At 38.5% G+C, this 27,452-nt stretch overlaps 1 protein-coding gene across 3 annotated transcripts in view; it reads right to left on the reverse strand.

The window, feature by feature from the left end:
• Nucleotides 1-255: 255 nt before the first annotated feature.
• The window catches only part of ripk1l (receptor (TNFRSF)-interacting serine-threonine kinase 1, like), a 28,579-nt gene continuing 1,382 nt past the window's right edge, over nt 256-27,452 (reverse strand). Inside the window, exons 4-12 of one of the 3 annotated variants that reach the window (XR_013816802.1) lie at nt 17,659-17,796; nt 15,405-15,636; nt 12,282-12,431; nt 9,390-9,466; nt 7,158-7,230; nt 6,437-7,012; nt 5,576-5,725; nt 1,107-3,366; nt 256-1,061 (exon numbers count right to left, since the gene is read on the reverse strand). Coding sequence is in view for 2 of the 3 variants with exons in the window: in XM_079820551.1 (XP_079676677.1) it covers nt 3,068-3,366; nt 5,576-5,725; nt 6,437-7,012; nt 7,158-7,230; nt 9,390-9,466; nt 12,282-12,431; nt 15,405-15,636; nt 17,659-17,796 (1,695 nt within the window). In the remaining variant the exon portion in view is untranslated. Of the gene's footprint in view, nt 3,367-5,575; nt 5,726-6,436; nt 7,013-7,157; nt 7,231-9,389; nt 9,467-12,281; nt 12,432-15,404; nt 15,637-17,658; nt 17,797-27,452 lie in introns of all 3 variants that reach the window. The other 2 variants (XM_079820551.1, XM_079820552.1) reach the window with 2 other exon arrangements.

Consider the following 27,452-nt stretch of genomic DNA (forward strand, 5'->3'; position numbering starts at 1 on the left):
GAGTAAAACCAGAATATAGTTCTGATGTGCAACGAGGAGGAGTTTGAGTGGACAAAGACTCTCCAAGATCACGGGTGGAGAATTACAAAAAATAGTTGATATATAATAATTCCTAATCTAAAGTGTGACCATATATAACACTGAATTAAGGCACTTCATACACTTTATATATACCCTATTCTGAACTCTAGCTATATTGATAAACTGAAGAAGGGCACTTTTCCTATGTAGAACTATAAAGACCATAGACAGAAAGTGATTTCATAATAGGAAAAAAGAATATTTTTAATAAAACATTAGATATACAATTTTCAAAAACATACAGATGGGTGACAAATCTGGAGAAAAAAAAAAGAAGAAAATCCCAAATCTGGTGACTGTAATGCTGCGGAGGGCATTTTGCTGGCATGGTTTGGGTCACAGCAAACCAATACAAAGCTGATCAGCTTTATCCTGTGATGAAGCATTTCTATCCAGATGCAAGTTCTTCTTTATATAGCAGCCTACACTGTGAAATCCAACCCCATTTCGAGCACTAGTAATCCGGATTTGATCATCTGAATCAGGCTGATCCAAAACTATTTTGCTTTGAAAAACCGGCACATAAGTAAAATGGATGACCTAATCTAGCAAAACATGGGATCCAGATCAAACTTTTTGAGGGGCCCTGGATAATGATTTATTGTAATTTGAGTGCTTAAAGTCCCGCTGAAGTGCCTTGAAACACACAACATTATTCAATGTGTTGATGTAATTTCCACTGAAACAGGACGGGACATATCGACTAGCTCCTCCCCCTTTTTTTAAACAGCCAATGGCATTTTGTTAATATCACAGCCGTTGAGCTCAGTAAATCCACAGTTTCCTCCTAATCTCCTCCATATCACTTTAAAATACAGCATTCTGTGCAGAATTCAAATGGGTCCGATACATTTTCTGGCCAGCGCGACTCGATCACATGTTCCTCTCTGTGCTATCGTGTCTCTGGACCGGCTCGATCACATGTTCCTCTCTGTGCTATCGTGTCTCTGGACCGGCCAGATCACATGATCCTCTCTGTGCTATCGTGTCTCTGGACCGGCTCGATCACATGTTCCTCTCTGTGCTATCGTGTCTCTGGACCGGCTCGATCACATGATCCTCTCTGTGCTATCGTGTCTCTGGACCGGCTCGATCACATGATCCTCTCTGTGCTATCGTGTCTCTGGACCGGCTCGATCACATGATCCTCTCTGTGCTATCGTGTCTCTGGACCGGCTCGATCACATGATCCTCTCTGTGCTATCGTGTCTCTGGACCGGCTCGATCACATGATCCTCTCTGTGCTATCGTGTCTCTGGACCGGCTCGATCACATGTTCCTCTCTGTGCTATCGTGTCTCTGGACCGGCTCGATCACATGTTCCTCTCTGTGCTATCGTGTCTCTGGACCGGCTCGATCACATGTTCCTCTCTGTGCTATCGTGTCTCTGGACCGGCTCGATCACATGATCCTCTCTGTGCTATCGTGTCTCTGGACCGGCTCGATCACATGTTCCTCTCTGTGCTATCGTGTCTCTGGACCGGCTCGATCACATGATCCTCTCTGTGCTATCGTGTCTCTGGACCGGCTCGATCACATGTTCCTCTCTGTGCTATCGTGTCTCTGGACCGGCTCGATCACATGATCCTCTCTGTGCTATCGTGTCTCTGGACCGGCTCGATCACATGATCCTCTCTGTGCTATCGTGTCTCTGGACCGGCTCGATCACATGATCCGCTCTGTGCTATCGTGTCTCTGGACTGGAGCTGCAGCAGTTCACTGACAATAACGTGAAACCAGACTTCATTCACCCGAATGGAAAGCATATTTACACCGTCTGATCGTTCCCTATCCCCTATATAGTGCACCATGTGCCATTCACCATGTAGAAAATAGTAAATGTGTGAACAAGTGACTGATTTCAGCCACATATTCAGCGTCTGTTTATAATGTAGGGGCGGGGCTTCAGATTTTAGAGAACATTTGATTGGACAGAAAGTCTGATGAGGAGCTTAAGTGCAGAGTGATGTCATCAAAATCATTGTATGCTTATATCATCTAAATTTAAATGTTGTTATTGTATTGGAGAACACTAGCCTATAGATAACAGTAAGACTAAGAGCGGCATATTTAATATAAATGTGTATCAAATGGAATATAGAGTTGAAAATAGGGCTGGAACTAACAACCCCCCCCCCCCCCCCCCCCCAATTGATTAATCCATCGGCATCATTGGGGAACATAAACAGCGCAACGAATCAACGTATTCCACGCAAATCGACTAATTTACATTATCAACGTAAACGTTTACGTCGACGTGTCATTCTAGCCCTAGTTAAAAATAATTGTATTTACTTCATTAATTCGTTCACATCAGTTAATGTGCATCAACATGGTCTAGAGTGTGCACATATTTACGGCAAGTTTATTTTTTATAGAGCTTGATATGTGCGTGGAAAATTGTGTATGCGTATTTCAATGCCCATTTTGTACGTATGCAACATCAGGCCCCAGATCTCAGGTCGAACGGACACAGTGCTCCACCACCACCAAAACACCAAGAAAAGTGTTTCCTCTGAAGGTCTTCGGGCGAAATGTGCTGACCCAACACTATACTACTTCTATGCTGGTTTTTCCTTTCATTTGTCAACCGTCTGTATACCAGCATTTCATTTTAAACCAATCCCTAAATAGAAAAATCATTATACAATCATAACATATGATCCTTGAAAAAAACGCTGATCCAACTGATTAATGTCAGTTGCCGTAAACGGTTGGTCGGAGTCTATTATGGACTCAAATGACACGGCAGAAAGACGTGATATGATGTGTTTACAGCATTATCAAGAATTGTAATCATTATGCTGTGCCATCCAACACACAGCCAATCCAGTAAAAAAATGAATACACGGTGTAACAGTGATGGAAGCTATTCTGTTAAAAAATATTGCACAGCCTTGTAATGGTTACAACCTTTGGATGAAGGTTGGGAGGGTTGTACAGACACCCCACTGAACAATGTGATTATGAAGCATACGCTGGCATTTCAGGGGACCGCAGCAGCATCTTGAGACTTCCCCAGCAGCTTCAGGAGGACGCTGGATTTGATGCAGCCCTCCAGCGCACGGCACAGATTACCCACGGTAATGCCCAGCAGACCCTCCTTCATCTTCCATCGCTCCAGCGTCTGGTGCACCTTCTCTGCCAAGCCATCGCGGTCATAGTCGTGCTCGATGGTGTCCACGTCTATGTCTGTCAGCCCCAGTTTACGAGCTACTTGCTTCCAGTTGCTACCGACGTTCTGACGCACAAGCTCCAGGTGATCTTCAGTGACGGTGAGGTCCTCTGTTCATTACAACACAGCAAATGGAGATATTTATCAGATGTGGCACAGTAGGGCCCCTTGAAATCTCTTTTATTTGTTTCCCAAAATCTGTGTTTTCCTATTTAATTGTTCTGGATTGTGTTTTTGATGGTTTAATTCAATTGTAATAATCAGTAAGGATGTCCAGTTAATTGAATTCATGAAACTTTAATGGGTCACACTTTAGATTAAGGTCCAGTTCTCACTATTATCTAACTAATAACTATGACTTTTCCCTCAATAAACTCCTAATTACTGCTTATTAATATGTGCTTTATAAGTGCTAATATCCTAGTAATAGTTAAGCAACTAGTTCATAGTGAGAATTGGACCCTAAACTAAAGTGTTACCCTTAAATTAAATAATTTATTAAAATTGTAACAAAAGTCATATAAAGCAATAGGATTTATGAATGTAAATTAGACAAAAGTCATATAAAGCAATAGGATTTATGAATGTAAATTACACAAAAAGACAAACCTGCAAAAAAACATATATTTTAAATTAATAAAGAAATTGCACTATTGCAATAATACATTGTTGTACTGCAAATTATAAGTATTTAATAATAATAATAATATTATTATAATACAATATGTTTTAATACAAATATTATTATTTTTTTAATTATTACTGATTTTATTATTTATTACAACAATATTAATAATTAGTCATATTATTGCTTATTTTTATTCTATTTTACAGAACAACAGCAAAATTACAATACTAAAAGGGTTGTCCTAATTTCTTTGCTTTAAAACGTTAAACCATTGAGCTTTTACTTTGGTGTAAAACCGAAGGGAGACCTTAACGCTTCTCTTTGTTGACATGATGAATTTCGTAAGACTGCTGGCGCGTGTTGTGTTTCCAAAAGCGAATTAAGCTCAAACACATAGCGATTGCGGAGTAGAAGTGAATCGAAACTGAAAATGAACAGTGCTGTGCTTTACTGATTATATATATTTGTATAATTACTTAACAACTTTTGCGATTTAATGATCGCAATAAGCCATATCACATCCTCACAATCATGCATTGAAAAGATTCATTAAAAAAAAGTTACCGGGCCGATTCAAAACCAATTTTTACTCACATTCAGCGCTTTGAACCCTGGCTAACATGCTACGGGGTGTCCCTCAGTTGACGGCGCAAATAAATGCATTAGAAAATGTAACATTTTGCAAGTTTATTTAGTAATTGTTTAAGGTCTTTTCGCGATTTCAATCATCATACACAGTAGTGCTCAGATAACTGAAGCACATAATTCTGCGTCTGTGATTGTGCATGAGCATTTTTGCACAAATCTCAAAATAAGTCTTTCTTGAGAGGACTTTGATAGTTTTGTACAATAAATGGTAATAGTTATTTTGCCTGCTTATTTGTTGAATTCCAGGACTCCCTCAACACTGACTGTAGCCGCGTTTCCACCGCAGGAACTTTCCCCAGGAACTAGGGTCTTTGGGGTGGTACTCTGTGTGTTTTGACCGCAGGGACCAGGGTAAAAATTTCCCGCTCAGAAGGTCCCTGCTCACGACGTACTACTTTTTCAAAGTTCAGGAACTTTTGAGGGTGGCACTTGGGCGCTGAACAGCAGCATTTTTATTGGTTGACTCCACGTAGCATTTTATTTCAAGCACCATTTTTAAAAGTATATTGCGGTGAGTGCAGTTAGAGTTATTTGCTATTCTAATCAACAATGGAGTTTAAAAAAAAAATACACAGATGGACCGATGACAAGGTTCAGGCTTTGAAATCCAACGGGAACTGGAAAGTCGTGTGCGGTTCTGCCACCGGACTAATCTTCAGGGTACTTTAGACCGCGATGGAAACACGGACAGCTAAATTTTGCCGGGTAATTTCAGTGAAAACACGGCTTATGACAATTAGCTCTTTGCGCAAAACTAATAGTAAGACATTTGACCAAGAACCATAAAACAGAATAAACCTACTTGAGAAGCAACAATAGACAATTTTCTTAAATTGTTTATACTTATTAAACAAAAAAAATCTACCAGTTTTGGAGAAGTATTTCACAGTATTTAGATTATGTTACTCAAGTAATCTAGTGAAATATGTTACAGATTACATTGTAAAGCAAGTATTCTGCAATCTGTAGTGGAATACGTTTTAAATGTAACCCTCCCAACCCTGAACTTGACGCAGGTATGAAGCAGAGTGAGAACGTCTTACCGTACTTCGATAGAAGCTCATTATATCTTGTTCTGTTGGCAGATCCAGTGGATAATGAGCTGAAGGGGTTGCTATCAGGTATTCGCAAATTCATCGTGTTCCAACTCCCGATTTGAATTGCACTGGCATTCGAGATGTTCACAGGCCATGCTAAAGGAAAAGCAAACAAAGCAGGAGAAAAGTTAGAGTACGGTTCCAGTAAGCAAGGTAAAACAGCCTAATAAATGATTAAGTATGTTATATATAACTGGTCTGAACAAAAATGGCAGATGTGTTGAATTAAATTTGCTAATTTACTCTGACGGCAAAAGCATAAATATAGCTGTTACCCCTGTAAAAAGGTAGTACTGTGCTTATAAACACTACTTTATTAGGCATCAAATGGATGTAAGATGAAAAGAAAATGTCGAAACTTTTCCTTTTATTTAAAATTACTAAAACATTAACTAAAATTAAAGTGAAAATACAAAATAAAACCCAATTCTAAGTATAAGCAAAAACTAAATAATAGGTTAAACTTTATTTTAAGGTGTCATTTTTACAGTGTAATTATACATTTAAGTACTGAGTGATATTAATTAACTACATGTACTTACTATGGGGTAAGGGTTAGGATTAAGTTTGGTCTAAGGTTAGTTACATGTAATTATGTGATAATTTATAGTTACTACTAAAGTAACTACATGTAACGTGTAACAAGGACACTGAAAAATTAAGTGTTATCAATTAATATTACATCAATGATACTAAAATAACACTACCTTGGATTTGCACAAATCACATGAATGGCCTAATTCAATGTCAGAACAGCAAATTTTACCACAAGCTGACGAGTTTGCAGGTATGAGTTGTTAATTGTACCTGAGTCAGATGGAGGACATATGACAGGTGAGTTAAAACGCAGGCCAGGGTTTGAATCCAGCCTGAGAGACTCTGCTGCAGATCCACTATCTGGGCAGGACTTGAAACGGTCGTACAGTGGATGATGAGGATGATGAAGTCTGTCATACTCCGAATGCGGCACTGAGAGCTGACTCGCAAATTCTTGCCTGTGAAAACCGTCAACTGAATTTGAAGCAGCAGCAGGTCTCGGATAGAGATTGTCCGGTGGGATTGGGTAAGTGGTGGGTTTCACAGAAGACATCTGAGAAGAAACATCTCCGGCCCACCTGCTACTGGACGGTTGCTGTGGGAGCGGATTATAGACGCCGTATGACGCCATGTCTGGTTGATCGACTATACGACTACCATATTTGTGATAGTTGTACTCTTGTGCCAGTTTCAGCTCCAGATGGGGAGAGCTGGGAGGTGCTGCGTCAATCTCCAGGACAGACTCTTCAGACGGCCTGAAGCTGAGGTCTTCAATGCTGGCCTCCACCGGCCCGATATCTGAGCTCCTCAAGGGCGCTGGAGAGTCTCTGGAAGATGGCGAAGGGTCTGCAGACACAAGATTCATTGCATTCAGGGCTTGACATTCACTTTTTTTCTCACCAGTTACTAGCCACTCACATTTTCACTGGCCAGTGTAAGTAAAACAACAAATCAACAACATGAATGTCATTTAATGAATATATTTGCTTACCTTCAGGAGTGAGTGAGTCTGTTGTGAGAGATTTCATCTTTTCTACAAGCTCCTCAGGGCCCTCATACAATTTCTGTGCAAAAAAAGGCAATGTAATGAAATAATACTAACACAACTGTCCTATGTTTCAGGCCTCCTGTTTACCACAAAACATGAGTTTTGCAAATGCAAAAAATATAGTAACGACTAATTTATGACTGAATCATACGAAGTCTGTTCTTTTCAATATCTGCGTTTACATGGACCCTAACAATCCGATTATAATCGGACAGGTAGCACAGTCGGAATGAAAACATCACGTGTAACCTCGTCAATTGGAATGAATTTGCCAAATCCGATTAATTTAATTTGGATTGTAAGGGGTGGTTTAAACCTTTTCTAATATGATCAAGAGGACATGTAAACGCTTGATTGGATTGAGAACCAAAGCGGGAAAGTACTGCACATGTGCAATGACGTATAAAGTTATAAATGACTGTCAAGTATTGCAAACGTAGTGACTTTTCAGACCCCTTTACCGACTTTTTTCCAAATAAATTGCCTAGCAACAAATCTAGTGACTTCTTAGACAAACCTTATTATATATTGTTTCCGAGACTCGCAGGTGCTGCCGCTTGAGCAGGTCTTGGTTTTATTCTTTTTTTGCCGCATACACGTATGACGTCATCTAACAACTTCTAGCAATTTTTCGAGCAGGCTTAAGCTACGTTCCATTGAAAGAAAGTGGAGCAGGAATATCGTCCAATCATTCCTTGCTTCGGACAGACGCCTAGTTTTGGGCGCGGAAAGGGCCTTTTTTTTTGTTTGATAAATATAAGCAGCACGGCACAAAGCTTCATGTGCTTATCATTCCCTAAATTAGGACCCAAAATAGATAAATATTAAGCCTGCTCTTTAAAAAAAAGAATAGAAGCAATATAGGAGAAAGGTTAGTAGGTGCAAACAGCTGGAAACTCTGTATATTTGTGCAGTGTGCGCAATTCAAAAAATCATGTCCGATTTGAAGCTTGTGACATAAAAAAGCACATCAACCCACATCAATTAATCAACAAAATGTGTCCATGTAAACGTAGCTAATGAATCAGTTTGCGAATTAGAATGACTCGACTGGAAGGGCACTCGGTTACTCACTTACTTAACGAATGAATCTTTTGGTCATATCCAACTCTAAAAGAGCAAAGAACTGGTGACAAATTTAATCATGCTCATGTACCTCTATTGTAAGTTACTATAATGCAGAGAGAAGCAACCACATACAGAAAACAATATCATATAACAGTTTTGTCAGAGTACAAAACATTTAAGTTTAAAATTTTTTTACTTATTAACATGTCTTACATCAGAGAGTATTGTATTTGTAAAAAACAAACAAATAATGTCTAGGTTAAATAATGGCTTCTATGAAAAGACGAGTTGCTTAAAATTAGCCAAAAACTTGAAAACTGATGGATATGAATTGGATCAATGATTTCATTTGAATAAAGGCTTACATTTTGATCATCATACAAAGTGATCACAACATGTCAGAAGAAATCATGCATGTTTGGAGGGTGAGTAAATAATGACAGACTTTTCATTTGAGGGTTAACTAGTCTTTTGACACAAAGACCATATATATCTGCTTTTTTAAATTTGCTTCAGTTAAAAACTTATAATACAAGCAGCATGTAGAACTGTGACTATTATGAGATTTTAGCAGGTAATTAATTGCTTTGTTTTGTTCATGTACTGTACATGTCATGTACAGTTTAATACACATACTTAAAAAATTATATATTCAAATTGAACTTAAAATTATGCAATAAAATGTATGATTTCTAAAGAGCCTCTAAAAGGAGGTGATGAAAAAATATAACAGATGGGAGGGAAATTATATGTTAATGCTTTTGAGTTGAGTTGAGGGAGGCAGGGAGCAAACGCAAAGTTTCCCTGGGGAACACAAAAGTTTTGCGAGAAAATGCTAAAGCACTGAAATCATTTTTTTCCTTCCACCACCGTAGATTTCCAATAAATGTAATTTTATAATAGTTATATTTCAATGAGTAGGAAAAATTCTATATGAAATTGTGACAGCTTCATGTGAAATGTAAGCAAATAAGAGCAGCAATAAATAAAAATAGCCTGTAATGAGCGATGAGGTATATTAATCAATTTTTGGACATCCCAACACTGACAGATTCACCTGACACGAGCTGAGAGAAAACAAACCAACAACAACAAAAAAACCCTCACCATCAGTTGTTCCAAATCCACTTTTACATTTGGTTCCAGCTTCTGTTGGTAAAAAGGTAAAAACTTCTCATAGCTATCTGTAAAAAAGAAAAGAAAAGGAAACAAACAAACAAATTAATCAGTTAAGTAGCTTACATAGTTTCTGGATACAAAATGATTCCAATGTGATCCAGGCCCAAAATGAACAGTCAACAGGTGCCAAATGCAATTAAAAAGTGGCTTTGGCAAGCAAATAAAATAGAATTTAGGCCGTTTACACCATGACGATAATTATATTGAGAACTATATTAGCATCCATACCAATGAACGATCTGTCAACATCAGTGCAGCATAGGAGAAAGGTGCACAAGAGTTACTGTACATAATGATATGTGCTGATTGTCACTACCAAAACTGTCAATCAATTCAAAATTAATTATATGCTAAGCCAATTAATTCATTGCAATTAATCCCATGTATCAGCATTTGCTAGCCTGGAATTCAGGCTATGGGGAACGCCTCCGGTGTGTAAAAAAAGCCAATAATCATTGGCAGATGGCAGTCTATAATGTCACATGTGGAGCACCCGTAAGTATAAAAGTTACACATCATTAACTCTTATGTCTGAGGGAGACAAAAGAGGGAACCGGGTTCTCAGGGAACAGGGATGCATGTGCAACCCAAGACATTCCCTTTCGTGGTGGAACTTCAATGCTGCATCTGGTATTGATCCTATGGAGAACCAATACCCACAATGTCATGCACAGGGAATGCCTGCTGTACAAGGCTGTGAATATGCACAAACATAATGGGCATAGCATAAATTGAATCTATGGAATACATAGCCGGAGTCAGAAGCATGTCAAACCCATGGGCGCATCCCATGTGACTCATATAGTGGTATTACTACCACTTAAGTGAATATGCTAGGAAAGAACTTCTGTGCTCTACAGCATGGGAAATCTCGGCTGTTACACCTTGTGGGACAGGGTTCAGCCCTATATGGCTCCAAGAGCAGAGCTCTAAGGGGAAAATACCCAACATAGCCGTAGCTATGTCAGGTATATCTCACAAGTAATTGACAAGACTCTTAGGGAGCAGCCTTACATAGGGGAGCTTTTACTCCATTTTAACAACCCTAGAGTGAATATGGGAGAATAGCTCACATCCTGACTCCAGGACTCACTACAGTTAATGGCTAAACTATAGAACGCTACAATGATAAAGAGGGGCGCTATCGACTATCCATCTCTAATCATCAATTTGTAACACTGATCATACCTACTGTATAGAAGCACCCCACTAAATGGGAGCATATATCCCTTCTTCCAGACCCAACAACAGAGGGAGGTAAACAAAACAGAGGAACTTTCCCATCATAGTTCCATTCACCCTGCTCTACCCTAAGGTGTACTTGAGCAGCCTACCAAGGGGAGCAAGTAAGGTGCTAAAATCCTCAGTAATTACCACCTCCCTTCGGTATTGCCACTCATACAAGAGGGAGCATACATCTTTACCCTTTTGGCAGGAAAGGGAGGCAAACGGCACACATAATGCCGTTTACCCAACAACTCTAATCATCCATGCTCTAAACCCCAAGGAAACCAAAGGGGAGCCTAGCCTACATAAAGACCCCAATGTAACTTGGGGAGGGCAGCCCATACCTTTCTACCTATGATCTGCTTTAGCTAGCGCTTCATTTTTTTCTTTAGCACTAAACAATAGTAAGCAACCCTGCATCAACCTTCAGCTAGGAAGCTGCTCTTCAACTGGGACATCCTAGCATATTTTTGCTCACACAGTCTCTTCACATGCGAATAATTTGAATGCATGGGAGAGACTATACGAGCTATTTCTCCATAAATTCCTCCATTATGTTGACGCCTCAATGTGGAGATATAGAAGGAATAAAAGGCTCGCACACTTATATGCGGGACAGCAGAGGAGGCAGATCATTAATAACACCTGACTCAACTCTCTCTGCATCTAATTCTTCAGAATTAGACACGTAACATTAATCAGTCAGGTCTGAAGCAACCACAAAGCTGTTTCCTGAACTGACGTTAAACCAGCAAGGCAGGAGAAGCCCAGAAACTCCCTTCAGGCTCCTCCCTATGCTCCGCCTACAATCCCCGTGATTGATCCTGCCCTGCTGCCTTGGCGGCCATGAGAACCGAGCCATGCGGTACAGACGCTCAAATCTCATCCCTCAAGAGTAAAGCATGGGTCGAGCTTTCCACAGTGAACTCATCACAATGAATGCATTCAGTTCCCTCGAGAGCCGAGCGCCCTCACTGAAAGCGCTAGAGGCTCCTGAAGACAAAAAAGCTTATGACGTGTAACTCAGATGCCCTTTTATACTCACAGGCACTCTGCGTGTGACGTCATGGGCTGCCGTCTGCCAATGATTATTGGCTTTTACACGTGCCTCAGACACCAATCACTCTGATGGTGTTCCCCATAGCATCAATACCTGATGCAGTGTCGCAGTTCTACTTCGAAAGGGAACCTATTCTAGTAGAGCCCTGAAACAAAATCAAGACTTAGGAAAAGGGCATTATTAATCCTCTTTAAAAATAAAAGGTTCTAAAAAGGTTTTTCTTTTTCTTTTTACAATGGTGCAATAGAATAACCATTGTTGGCTCCCCAGTGAACTGTTCTCAAAAGAACCATTGTTTTAGTGTAAAGAATATTTGAATAATCTATAACTATAGAAAAACATTTACGCAATGGAAAGGTTTCATGGATGTTAAAGGTTCATGGAACCATCAATGCCAATAAAGAATCTTTATTTTAAGAGTGTAAATGGGCGTGCTAAATTGACAAATACAGCAAAACATGTCTGCTGAAAAAAAAAAGTTTGGTAAATATTCTCAATTCGCTTCACTCAGGATAATACTTCAGCGCTTCTACCTTTAAATGTGGGACGGTCATGACACTCCTTATGCCAGCATGTCTTCATGAGTTCTAGGATCTCTTGAGGTGTGTCACTTGGGATTACTGCTTCACTGGGCCGTTCCCCTCGACACACACAGTGGCAGATTTGATCCTCACTTCTGGCATCTGAAGTAACAGAAGAAAAAAAAAACACCTTCAGGTTAAATACTGGTCTTGAGTTTGTTATATTACAAATGGGGCAAATATTATCTCTTTCCCCACCAGCGTTTTTGGTCATTTTCACAAAAAATGTCATGACCCCAGAATATTTTGTTGCATGAATATCTGAACATGCAATATATCAAAAGAAAGAAAAGACCCTCTGCTTTTAAACAAACAAAGAAAATATATTCCATCTCCATGCATAATTTTTTTTATCAACACTTGATGTGGGTAAGTTAAAAAAAAGCAACATTTTGAGCAAAAAGCTGAGAAAATCACATTTGTGTGACTACATCTGGATCAGATTCAGAATGATGATCAAAACCCAGATGGAGTAGATTGAGTCCATCAACACCCCCAAAGCTTCACAGTCCTAAACACTTCCTGGGTCGACATTTCACTCTGTAACATTAGGCATTTGATTTATATGCTGTTTATTGTTGATGATGGTGATTATTTTCATATGCATTTGCTTACATATGAGATCTCTCGTTTCTGCTTTTCTTTGCATTTTGATCTGGAGATACTAGGGGTGTAACGTTACCCTCGTGGCACGATTCGATATATATCACAAAACTGAACTCACGATACAATATTATTGCGATACTCAAACACGTATGGTAAAAGGTTAACAAAAAATGTACTGTTGATTAAAATGCTAAATTTGGGATTACATTGGTAGTGGAAATGAATAGGCTTGGACGTGGTGCTGGTAAGCCAATGCACAGGACAATGGTGACACCAGAATAAAAATATTCATGATTGAAGCTGAAAATACAGAATTATTTTAGCCGAATATGCTTGTCACTGACTAGATTTTTTACTAGAAACAGAAGACATTTGGCATTATCATGACCCATGAATATTCCCCATTGCATTATTATACATTATATTCAACATTGTATATAGTAGTTATGTACTACTGATTTTTTCCTCACACAGTAATTTTCATTTTGGGTGAACTATACACAATATATATTGTCACTATCCATGATACATATTGATGCATTTTTTTATGTGACATATAGTGTTACACCCCAAGGAAATATGTGTAATAGCGCCCCCTACCTTATAACAGCGTTAACACGTAAAGCCATAAAATCTCATCAATGGCAGGCAATCATTTTCTCATAAAAGACGAGATAACTTGTCAATGCGGGGAAAGAGTTAAAGAGGATTTGCATGGATTTACATAGCCTTAAAAGCACTATGGCAAAAAAGGGCTGTTTAATTGTAGGGAATGGTCATGTTAAACTATATCATGGCTGTTTTGGTGCAAATAAAATTACGTGAGGTTAATAGAATTTTTTTTTTTAAAGATAGGACCCCTTTAATATTAAAATGTGTAATATCAGGGCCCCTTAAGCAAGTGTTTTTTCATTGAGAAAGAGGAACAGTACTGTAAGGCTCAGTGGGTAGCACTATCGCCTCACAGCGAGAAGGTCCCAGCTTTGAGTCCCGGCAGAGCCAGGAGGCCTTTCTGTGTCTGCGTGGGTTTCCACCGGGTCCTCCAGTTTCCCCCACAATCCAAAAACATATTCCTCCGGTTTCACAGAAAGAATGGGCCATTCCCATAGAATGGGCCATTGAATCACCAATCAGTCGGATACGACTGCAATGTTAATAAATTAATGAATAAAGTGTAAAAATAAAAAAACTGTATACGAAAAACATAGCGTGTGTTCCTCACAAGCACATGGGTCTTCTGGACTATTTTTATAGTAATTATACACTCACCTAAAGGATTATTAGGAACACCATACTAATACTGTGTTTGACCCACTTTTGCCTTCAGAACTGCCTTAATTCTACGTGGCATTGATTCAACAAGGTGCTGAAAGCATTCTTTAGAAATGTTGGCCCATATTGATAGGACAGCATCTTGCAGTTGATGGAGATTTGTGGGATATACATCCAGGGCACGAAGCTCCCGTTCCACCACATCCCAAAGATGCTCTATTGGGTTGAGATCTGGTGACTGTGGGGCCATTTTAGTACAGTGAACTCATTGTCATGTTCAAGAAACCAATTTGAAATGATTCGAGCTTTGTGACATGGTGTATTATCCTGCTGGAAGTAGCCATCAGAGGATGGGTACATGGTGGTCATAAAGGGATGAACATGGTCAGAAACAATGGTCAGGTAGGCCGTGGCATTTAAACGATGCCCAATTGGCACTAAGGGGCCTAAAGTGTGCCAAGAAAACATCCCCCACACCATTACACCACCAGCCTGCACAGTGGTAACAAGGCATGATGGATCCATGTTCTCATTCTGTTTACGACAAATTCTGACTCTACCGTCTGAATGTCTCAACAGAAATCGAGACTCATCAGACCAGGCAACATTTTTCCAGTCTTCAACTGTCCAATTTTGGTGAGCTTGTGCAAATTGTAGCCTCTTTTTCCTATTTGTAGTGGAGATGAGTGGTACCCGGTGGGGTCTTCTGCTGTTGTAGCCCATCCGCCTCAAGGTTGTGCGTGTTGTGGCTTCACAAATGCTTTGCTGCATACCTCGGTTGTAACGAGTGGTCATTTCTGTCAAAGTTGCTCTTCTATCAGCTTGAATCAGTCGGCCCATTCTCCTCTGACCTCTAGCATCAACAAGGCCTTTTCGCCCACAGGACTGCCGCATACTGGATGTTTTTCCCTTTTCACACCATTCTTTGTAAACCCTCGAAATGGTTGTGCGTGAAAATCCCAGTAACTGAGCAGATTGTGAAATACTCAGACCGGCCTGTCCGGCACCAACAACCATGCCACGCTCAAAATTGCTTAAATCACCTTTCTTTCACATTCTGACATTCAGTTTGGAGTTCAGGAGATTGTTTTGACCAGGACCACACCCCTAAATGCATTGAAGCAACTGCCATGTGATTGGTTGATTAGATAATTGCATTAATGAAAAAAAATTAAGTGGTTCTGAAACTCGACTCACTTTCATATGGCTCGCGGCCCGTTAGGATGACCCAAACTACAATGGCAAAACTGTAGACGTCAGATTTTTCAGTGGAACGGGTGTGGATGCTCTCGAGGTGCTCAGGGGCCATATAGCACAGCGTGCCGGCACCGCGCACACACGACTTCTTGCCCAGGTGACTTTGTCTGCGAGATTCCTCTTTCGTCAGCTTGCTCCACGTCTCAGATGTGGCCAGACCGAGATCTGCTATCTGATGCAAAACAAACAAAGTCAGTGCATGAAATTTTTTCTGTCTTTAGGCACAGGTCACGTCAAATCTATTTAGCGCTATTCACAATTCACAGTAGCTATGTTTCCATCCAAAGCTTTGTGAAGAATTGGAATATGGCATAAAATATTTGTGAATAAAAGCAGTGTTTTTATCCTATGTGTTCAAGAGAACAAATAAGTCACTTCTGTAATAAATATGGATCTTGCTGCACTCTGCCACTGTTGTTCTTTTTCCCTCCATCATAAATGAATTGCCTCAGAGCACACAGATGAAACGCAATAAACACTGTCATGTTATCTTACGTTTGGATGCTGGTGTTTGGGAACGCAATTGTGTAAGACATTCTGAGCAGTCATTATACCAATCCACTTTGATGACAGACTTTGGCTCAGTCATTTCAGAATGATTAAAGAAACATTTAAGATGCTGTGCAATGTGATTGGTCTGCTGGTTTGTCCAGTTATCCAATCTAATCTGTTGAGGCAAATTCACGCGAGTCAAGGGATTTATTCGGTTAATGTCTTCTTATTAATGTCTATAATATATATATATATATATATATATATATATACACACCTGATATGCTCAGTTCTATAGGATGCATAAAGAACTTTAGAATAAAATGATCAAATGTAATCTTTATTATTAAAGCAGGGGCGTCCAATCCTGCTCCAGGAAGGCCACTGTCCTGCAAAGTTTAGCTCCAACCCCAATTAAAGGCACCTGAACCAGTTATTCAAGGTTTTACTAGGCATACTTTGGACACCCCTAACACCCCATACTCTGGACACCCAACCGACTTTGGACACCCCTGCTTTAAAGAGTATCGTTTAAGAATTATGGCTCTTTCTGAAAGTGGTAAAGGCAAACAAATTACAAAAATTGTATTACACTTTGCATTATGCCAAGAAGTGAGGTGTTTAGATATTTTTTAGTGATTTGATTTAAATGCACAATTTCATATCAAAGATTTGCGGCCTCCCAACTGTAAAATTATATAGATAAAGAGTATTTAATGTGTGCCAATGAATGTTGGAATAATGTGAAATGAAAAACGAAATATGAAATGTTATTTGTCTCAGCACTAGCAGTGCCTTCAACAAGTCTACATAATGGTCAGTTGCAATGTAATAAACAGAAGTTCATTCTTCGAACTGTGACTAATTCCTTACAATTGCTACCGGTACTTTATTTCTTATATTTGCAATTTCTTTCTTTTTAGATATTACAATTACCAGATATTGCAGGAAGATACTACAGATTTTATCAGCTGCTTGACGAGCCACATTGGCAAAATATGAAGTTCAAAATTACAAAAAGCTAAAGTTGTAGTTCATAGTTACGAGATATACACTAGCAATTATGATTATGGTCACAATTTTGTCTCGTTTTTATGTGGTTGGTGTCTAAACTATTAATAATTATCTTTATTTAAGGCAAGACATCCCCAGGTCAATAGTTAATAGCTATCACCATACTTCCCCAGGTGATTGATTGCATTAAGAATTGCAATCAAGTTTTCTGAAATGTTATGTTTAAATGTGCAAATGGAACATTGTCTAATTAAATATGCACTAATTTGCATTCATTTCCAGAACAGAAATCCGAATATTGAATAAAGCCAGGTTCAAAATTCTTGTTTCATTTTGTTGACATAGTAGAGTCAAAGGTTTTTAGAGAACTGTCAACAGCCAGAAAAAAAGCTGCTGAAGTGAAGATTTCTGCTTGAAGAAAAACTCATTTAGAAAAAACAACCCTCAAATTGAACTGTAATAGAATATACAGATGCAAATAAAGTGCAAGAAAAATAAACACTTAAAAGTGTCTTTTGAATGTTTTTTTTCCACTAGTCTGAAACAACACAAAAATGTATCAGTACATGAAAAATATATATTTTGCCTGTAATATCTTGCCTTAATATGAAACAGGTCTAAATATTTAACTATTGTACAACTTTTACAAAGGGTCTTTCTTTGGGGAATTAAGAGATAAGTTGTATACTTTTATATGGAAATGCTTGTCCACCAAGATGTTCTCGGGTTTTAGATCTTTGTGTATAACTTGGTTCTCCATGAGATAAACCATTCCTTCCAAGATTTCCAGAATTATCCTTCCTTTCACAGATACTGGAACGGTCACCTGGAAAAAAAAAAATATGAGGACATTTTGAGAGGAGTTAGTTATATACATGCACTTTATTGTCCTAGCCCCCAGTTAACTAAAGGAATTATGCCAATCAGGTAATGAAGCAAATAATATTTGACTTGACTACAATACAGGGACAGGAAATCAAAATGGACAATAAAAAAAAAATTATGGAATATTACAGTATTTATTAAATGATTTATCTGTGCACATCATTGTTTTGTTTATCCAGGTTGTTTAAAAAAAAAAATGTAATCATGAAAATAAAATCACGAACCACAGTGGGTATTTTGTACAGCTGTTGAAGTAACATTTATGAACTATAATGAAACAATATTGAAACATTTTGAAAAAACATTTTAATCAATTTTTACATTTTAATTCAAGTAGAGCGAGATTTTTTCTCATTTGGAAGCACTCATATACAAACATCTACATCTCTACCTCTCGTTGGTTTCATATGGATTAGAGACGGCAGAAAGCGCATCCTGTTTGTTTCTTATCCTTTTATTTTACAAAAGCATAACGATTTGTTGTTATTATGAGTGTATACAAATAACAGAAGACCCTTTCGAATGATGTCTTACTCATATGTATGGCCAAAAACGGAAATCACATGGCACCCTGGATATACATCACAGTTAGAGTTGCAAAGGGGCGGAAATTTCCGGAAACTTTCCATGGGAAGTTAAGCTGGGCAATTTTGGATATATTCCAAGTAAGAAACTTGGAATTTCTGGGAATTAATTGGAAATCTGGGATCATTTATACAAACATAAAATATAAACATTTTGTTTGGTAATAACCAGACATGCATAGAAACTAACAATTTTTTTGACTGTTTTTGTGAGTAGAACTTTAACCTGAATTCTTTGAAGAACAAAAAAGAATTAATGCTGAAGATAAACATATTCTCAATGATATATAGTACCGGTCAAAAGTTTGGAAACAGGGCGTCTTACTCTTCTCTGTATGACCAAAAATGAGGGAGAATTTTAAGTTTTTTCCGCTGTTATGAGAAAAAAATCCCAGTGCGAACGCTATAGTCGAACGCTAATTCAACATGTTAGAATTAAAACTCGATTTTAGAACAATGCAGGCTATAGTGACACTCGGCCAATTTATAAGCTTCAATATTTTGTACAAAATAATCACAAAACGCAAATGCACAACGTACTGTCAATATAAAAATAGAGTATATGCCTCACATCGCTCAGTAAGCATGCAAATTCAGCTCCATCCTCCTAACACAGCGGCTCCTGTGATTCCATTCTCAGTTGTAATATTTCTAGGATTTTGTTGTGAGGGTCCTGTGAAATACGATGACATGCTTCTCTGAATCATTTTCATTTTTTCTTTATTTTTGGCTAGCTGTTGGTTTTCATGTTGAAATAGACTATTATGTGACAATTGGCCTCTGTGACATTTTGAAAAACAGTGCATGGATCAAGACCATTGGAACCAGAAACTTGAACGCGCAGTGTCATCTCTCATCACACGAGCGGGAGCGTAGACAGTGAAAGTCCATTTCTGATTTTATTGTTGTTTAAACATGCAGGTTTAAGCATTTTAATTAGTGATTTTTTTTATTTATTTTTTATTTTCATTATATTTTTGATATTTTATATGGTCTATTGATGAAGTAGCATTGATCACTGTTGGGGGGGATCAATTTTATCAGCCCCTCACTGCAGAACACGAGATCCAGGGGGCAGAGATGAGTAGGTTTAGGGATATCTAAAGTGGGAGGAGTTGGATCTGGATCCAACCTCGCCCCCTGGATCTCGTGTTCTGCAGTGGAAATCCCCCAATCCCCCTAGCACATGGCATTCTGGATATACGTCACAGCTAGGGTGAAAATTTCCGGAAACTTTCCATGGGAATTTAAGATGGGGAATTTTGGAAATATTCCAAGTTGGAAACTTAACAGGAATAAACATGTTGTTTGGTCATAATCAGGCATGCATGCAAATTATTACAAATTTAAAAAATGACATTTTTGACTTTGATTAGCTTGTAACATACATCAACTTGATGCAACCTGGACACATCATCAGTGATGTTACCTGGGGTCACGGAGTGTTTCGGGTCTTTCAAGCATCATACACTCTCACCCAGGCGACCCAGCTGGGGTTGATCAGGCCCCAGCTTGTGTCCAGGTAGCCCTACCCAACCCATGGTTCTCCTCTCCTTATCCACAGCCACCTTGAGGCAACTTCTGCTGCCTCCGTGGCCTCCTTAATGGCCCTTCGCTTACTGGCCCCTATGATGCCCAGGATGTTGTAGGCCCTGCAGAGAGACTGGCCAGCAAACCCTCTGCATCCCACCTCAATGGGCTCACACCGTGCTCGCCACCCATTGTTACGGCACTCCTCCACTAGCTCAGCGTATTTTGCCCTCTTCCTCTCATTGGCCTCTTCGATACGGTCCTCCCAGGGTACAGTGAGTTCCAGGAGAACGATCTGCTTGGAGGTCTCTGAGATGAGTAGCATGTCAGGTCGCAGTGTTGAGGTGGCGACAGCTTCTGGGAATTTCAGTTGCTTCCCCAGGTCAACTTTCAACTCCCAGTCTTGTGCTGTTGCTAGCAGGCCAGATGAGGTGGCCCTAGCAGCTAATGTTGGCTTCTCCCCAGCCCGGACGAAAGCAATGGTGTTCTTCACTGGGCGGAGGCGCTTACAGTGGCCAATTCCACAGCTGATGGTATTTGCTATGGCCTTCAGAACTTGGTCATGGCGCCAACGGTAGCGCCCCTCGCCCAGTGCTTTCGGACAGCAGCTGAGGATGTGCTCCAGGGTCCCCCTCTTTAGGCAGAGGCTGCAGGCTGGTGACTCCACCAATCCCCAGCTGAACAGGTTGGATGGGCTCGGTAGTACGTCGTAGACAGCCTGGATCAGGAACCGTATGCGGTTGACTTTGACTTTGATTAGAAGTTAATTGATTCTTTCAGTGAACAACAAAAAAGCATGAATGTTGAAGATAAATTCTCTCTGATATACTTTACCGGACAAAAGTTTGGAAGCATTAAGGTTTTTTTAATGTTTTTTTAATGTTTTTTTATTTATTTATTACAATTTAAAATAACTGTTTTCTGTTGTAATATATTGTAAAATATAAGTTATTTCTGTGCTGCAAAGCTGAATTTTCAGCATCTTTACTTCAGTCTTCAGTGTCACATTATCCTTCAGAAATCATTCTGATATGATGATTTGATGCTCAATAAACATTTCTCATTATTATAAATGTTAAACACAGTTGTGCTTCAAATTTTTGTGGAAACTGTGATTTAGTTTTTTTCAGGGTTCTTTGATGAATAGAAATATCAAAAGAACAGCATTTAGAACTTTTTTGTAATATTTATTGATTTCATACATGTATTTTCTGTCTTTTTTGATCAATTTAATGTGCCTTTGCTAAATAAAAGTATTTTTAAAATTATTATTATTATTATAATATATATTTTTAAATCTTACTTACCCCAAACTTTTGAAGTGAAGTGAAGTGAAGTGATGTGATGTGTGGCCAAGTATGGTGACCCATACTTAGAATTTGTGCTCTGCATTTAACCCATCCAAGTGCACACACACAGTAGTGAACATACACACACCGTGAACACACACCCGGAGCAGTGGGCAGCCATATTGCTGCGGCTGCCCGGGGAGCAATTGGGGGTTTGGTGCCTTGCTCAAGGGTCACCTCAGTCGTGGTATTGAGGGTGGAGGAGAGCGCTGGTATTCACTCCCCCCACCGACAATTCCTGCCGTACCTGAGACTCGAACCCGCAGTCCGACTCTCTAACCATTAGGCCACAAATGCCCCAAATGTCAGTGTATCATGATTTCCCCAACTAAATTAAGCTTAAACTTTTCAACATTTATAATAATAAGAAATTATCTTAGAATGATTTCTGAAAGATCATGTGACACTGAAGACTGGAGTAATGATAAAATATATCAAGCCAAGGCATCCGGGTTTACGAAAAATATAAAAATCCTTTATTTCATCATGGCTTAGGCATTAAAAACAAGCAGAAAAACCACAAACAGACATGTTGTGGCCAATAAGAGCCTTCACCAGGGTGTGGATAACAAACACACCCAGAATCCTTTTAAACAACACTTCATTAGTCAAATCACTGTCAACTGATTTTAGAGTAGTCACATGAGAGAAAGTTTAGATGATCTTACCATACTATATTTAAATCAACCCATCCGTTCACAAACAATATAATTACAAATACACTACCATATGTAAATGAAATAAAGTAAATAAATCAGAATAAACAAATCCACAATACTTTCTCTATTCCAAAACTTAGATTTTGGGAAGAAGTAAAAACAATTATAAAAGCAGCTTAAAAGGTAGGGTAGGTAGGATTTGGTTAAAAAACTTTTTTTCCAAATTTGTTTAAACTTTCTTTATATATCAATACATAATTAAAATGTAAGTACTCTGAAAAAGAAAGTATGAAAATTGAGTGCCTGTAGACATCTCACGACTGTTTTAAAGACAGCTCATTATTTCCATTCACTCCACATTCTCCCTTCTGGGCTCTTTCCAAAGCCACGCCCCCAAAACACATGAACGCGCCACGCCGACCGCTCAGCTCAGCTGGAGGAAGACGCATTATATTTACCTGAGACGAGCGGAGAAGAAGGAGCGGAGTGCATGTAATGACATCATGTCAGAATCACATGTAATAAAAAAATCTAACTTTATCATTATGAATATAAACAAATAAGATGTCTTTTAGTACTCACTCTCAAGCTAGAATAACGATACTGGTAAAGTTTAAAATACACACACAACACAGTGTCTGACACACACAGATACAAGATGTAAACATTGGTAGAGTATATAAAAACAAACCAAGGGCCGAAATAAACGTGCAGGTAAAGTTCCCGGTGAACATGGTAGAAGAGTTTAGACAGAGGGTAGTAGCTAAAGCTAACTTAGTTCTAAAAAAAAGTTCCTGGATGCGGTGTACTAGCTTTTACACATGCATTTTGTTATCTAAAGTTACATTTTGCGAAATTCAACACGACAGCGATCAACTTGAGCTAAGCATATTGAGTATTTATCATCTCTACTAATGGCTCGCTAAGTGTATAACATTGTAACTTAAGTTAAGTTAGTCAGTTTATTTATCCCCGTAGGGAAAGTACATATGCAGCATACTCACACAGAGATTTAGGATTTCATAATTGGCATATACAATCATAATTTAAAACCAATAAATCTACTTTAGAGTTTAAGATAAGATAGCCAGACCAGCTGACCATCAATCATCATTAGAGGATGAATTTAAAAATCTGATTGCTTGGGGAACAAAAGATAGTTTGGTCCTGTTTTTCATGCATCTGGGAACACAATACCGCCGTCCAGATGGCAGTAGTTCAAAAGCATAATATAAGGGATGCCTCTTATCCTGCACTATAATGTTGGCTTCATTTATTACTCTCTCTTTGTAAATGCTCTCTAAACTTTTTAATGAAATTCCCAGCAGTTTGCTTGTCATTGTCACAACCCTCCGTAATGATTTCTTCTGAGCCTCCGAAGCATTACCGTACCAGCAGCTCACACAAAATGTCATAATACTTTCAATGAAAGCCCCATAAAACAACAAAATCAGTCTGCTATGTACATCAAAAGACAACAATTTCTTTAAGAAATACAACCTCTGTTGTAACTTTTTACCTACATAATCAGTCCACTCATTCCATTTCAGCTTATGATCCAAAACTATACCAAGGTATTTATAATGAGTAACTACTTGTATTTGTTCACCATGTATTAATGTAGGATGGGTTATATCCTGTTCTCTCACTCTAAAATCAATAATCATCTCCTTAGTTTTGGAGGCATTTAAGATGAGACTTGATTTCTCACACCAGTTTAAAAAGAAATCTAAGATTTTAGACTTTATGCTAAGTAATGTTATGTTAGCTATATTAGGCAGCTACGTGTGCTAGTGAGACATGCTTCATGAAAACATAAACCAAAAAAATGTATAATCAAAATGAAAGATTACCTGTCCAGCAGAAATACAGCCTCTTGAACTCAAATCAAACGGGTGCGCCAGGGTTGCCAGGTTTTCACAACAAAATCCGCCCAATTGCTACTCAAAACTAGCCCAAAACAAGCCCGATCGTGTTTCTCCGCATTTGGGGGGTAAAATATGTGTCATTTTGGTAGGGCTGCCTGCTAAAATTCGCAAATCCCGGGGAAAAACATCACATAATTGGGGTCGCTTCAACCTGCGGACATGAAAAACAGCCCGCGGCAACAGTGTTTGAAGTAGCCCGACTTGGCAACACTGGAGCGCGCGCATGTGGGCAGATCCTGGAGCAAAAGCGGCGGTAGCCATGGTAGCGAGAGAGAGTGACAGTCGCCCAAGCCAATCACTTGATTCGGCCCGAACGAAAATAATGAGCGGTGTTTATTGCAGATTAAAAAGTCTAGAGTCACTCGATTTTTATACTCTCTTTTTCAGAGTACTTACATTTTAATTATGTATTGACATATAAAGACAGTTTAAACAAATTTGGACAAAAGTGTTTTAGATCAGACTTACCTACCCCACCTTTAGGCTGTTTTCAACATTGATAAAAATAAGAAATGATCTAAGAATGATTTCTGAAGGATCATGTGACACAGAAGACTGGAGTAATGATTCTGAAAATACAGCTTTGATCACAGGAACAAATTACATTTTAAAATGCATTACAACAGAAACCTATACTTCACAGAATTACAGTTTTTACTGTATTTTTGATCAAATAAAAAATGACTTGGTGAGATTAGGAGACTACTTTCAAAAGCATTAAAAAACCTTAATGTTTCCAAACTTTTATATTCCCGTAAATTCCCATGGAATGTGTCCAACTAGGGCTGAAACGGTATGGAAATTTCACATCACGATTATAGTGACCCAAATTATCATGATTATCAATATTATCACGGTTTTCTTCAAATGAGATGAAAGTGTTCAAAAAGAACAGATGCACACACTTAAAACATTTCAACAAGTTTTATATTTGAAAATCAACAAACAACAAATAAATCAGGCAGCTCTATGCACTGTTTTTAAGCTAGATTCTATTCTGTGGGATTTTCTTCCTTATAATGGCCGTCATCAATAGCAACGCATAATGCATACAATAAAATTTGGTGTAAATATAATCTCTAATATTATCTCTGTAAATATATTCTCAAGCAATATTCTCATCAGTGTTCATTCAGCTATGATGCATTTAAATCTAGCATATTTTGTGTATGAGCCCAAACAGTATCCTAGTGAAATAATGCATATCCATATTTTCATATGATTTGACAGTTTATTTTATTATCAAAAATCCAAAAGGTGTGCATCATAACTGACACCTAGATGAACACTTTACAGCTGGTTTTATGACTGCAAGTCATTCTCTTCAAATGCTATTGAAGTTAGAATCGTGTGTACCAATCTTGTATGTAACTTTAGAGACAGTCCCTAAATTCGCGGATCTCGAATGTAAAGCCAACTGTATGGCAGTCATATCAGATGCGCTGTGGTTCTGCTGTGTTTGTTTGAAACTATTTTTGCTGCTGAAATAGAACAAAAACAGTCAATCACTGTGTGATGAATGAATCTCCTGCGTACATCGCAAGTTTTGAGTGCAGATTTCAGTGAGAGCGCGCTCTGAACAAAACTCCGGCTAATCTGAACGCCTCTGATTATCGTGTGGTTGGTTATAATGCGCAACACGATTATAACAGATGATTTTTGAGAAGACTATAATAAGTTCAACCGCCAAAGTGGCTAGTGTGAGTGGTAGTAATACCAGACGTAGTTTTGGTATTTAGGTCAAAGTCCACTTGCCTTGCGTTCACAGATTTGACACGTTTCCCCCTATTATTACAGCGACTTTCTTCTGGCATGTTCTGCAGGCAGGGTGACCATTCGATCAAGTTTCCCTCAGGACTTTTGTAAAAGCCAAAGTATGGCTCCACACCTCAGATTTGGTCCTTTTAAAAGTCTGAACAATCCCCCGAGTGCTGTCACTGCCTTCTGACATTTCTTCTTATTCAAAAAACAACGTTGTGCGCTCGCTGACTGGACAGGATTTACCACAAGTTTTCAAAATTGTGATAATCACGCACAGTATAATGATAATTAATTTTTAAACGCTATTACTAACTGTCAGTACATTTTATCGTTTTTTATCGTGAAACCGGTAATCGTTCCATCCCTATGTCCAACTTTGAAAATTCACAGAATTTTGCAACCCTAGTCACAATAGGGAAGAAAAGACTAGCGCAACTTCTGTTTCATGCCAACTTAAAAGGATTAGTTCACTCTAAAATGAACACAATCTGAGTTATATTAATAAATATCCTGACGCTTCCAAGCTTTAAAATGGCAGTGACGGGGTCCATTGAGTTTGAAGCTCAAAAAAGCACATCCATCCATTATAAAAGTACTCCACATGGCTCCGGGGGGTTAATAAAGGCCTTATGAAGCGAAGCGATGGGTTTGTGTAAAAAAAAAAAATCCATATTTAAATTATATAAAGTAAAATATCTAGCGTCCACCAGACCGCCTTGCATATTTAACTTACAAAGAAAGTGTAACTGACGACACACATGACGTTGGACGCAGCGTAAGCATTTTGAACTGCACTAGGCGTTACACTTTCTGCATAAGTTGACTACGGAAGGCGGTCTGCCGGAAGCTAGATATCTTACTTTATAAAGTTTTAAATATGGATATTTTTCTTACAAAACTTTTTGGGGGCCTTTATTAACCCCTCGGAGCCGTGTGGAGTATGTTTATGATGGATGGATGGATGGATGGATGGATGGATGCACTTTTTTGAGCTTCAAACTCAATGGACCCCGTCCCTGCCATTATGAAGCTTGGAAGCGTCAGGATATTTATTAATATAACTCAGATTGTGTTCATCAAAAAGAAGGAAGTAATATACACCTAGGATGGCTTGAGGGTGAGTAAATCACAGTAATTTTCATTTTAAAGTGAACTACTCCTTTAATGTTTCCAAACTTTGAAAATTCACAGAATTTTGCAACCCTAGTCACACAATAGGGAAGAAAAGACTGGCACAACTTCTGTTTCATGCCGACTTAAAAGGATTCAACTCAGATAGTGATAATAATGTTCCTTTTGCACATTAAAGGCAACATTGTCTAATGCTGCATTTATGTTATAACAAGGTACCAATAACTTTACAGATATTGAATGTCCTTGGAAAATTACAAGCACATTCATGTGTATAAACAACTTGTACATTCAGATTGTCTTTGGACACCAGGCATGTACTGGCCATAGGGAGCACCGGGTTTTGACTCTGAATTTTGTGTTATACAGTCATGTGGTTAATCTATATGTAGCTGAAAACAACATGATGAGGTAAATTGTCAACACAGCACATTTATTATAATTGACCTTGCAGCTACGGACACTGTAGAAATATGGTGTTTTGGCAAAAATGTAGCTTTTTATTAAAAATGTTGCTGTTATTATATTAAATATTAGGGAATATAAATCTCTTTTATAGAGATTGTTTTTGTAGTTTGCTTTTACACTTTTTGTTTTATTACAAATTCTATAGTTTATTATAATGTATTTATTTTAGAAACCATATCCATGGTAA

Source organism: Gobio gobio, assembly GCF_949357685.1.
Source record: "Gobio gobio genome assembly, chromosome: 6".
Taxonomy (NCBI): Eukaryota; Metazoa; Chordata; class Actinopteri; order Cypriniformes; family Gobionidae; genus Gobio; species Gobio gobio.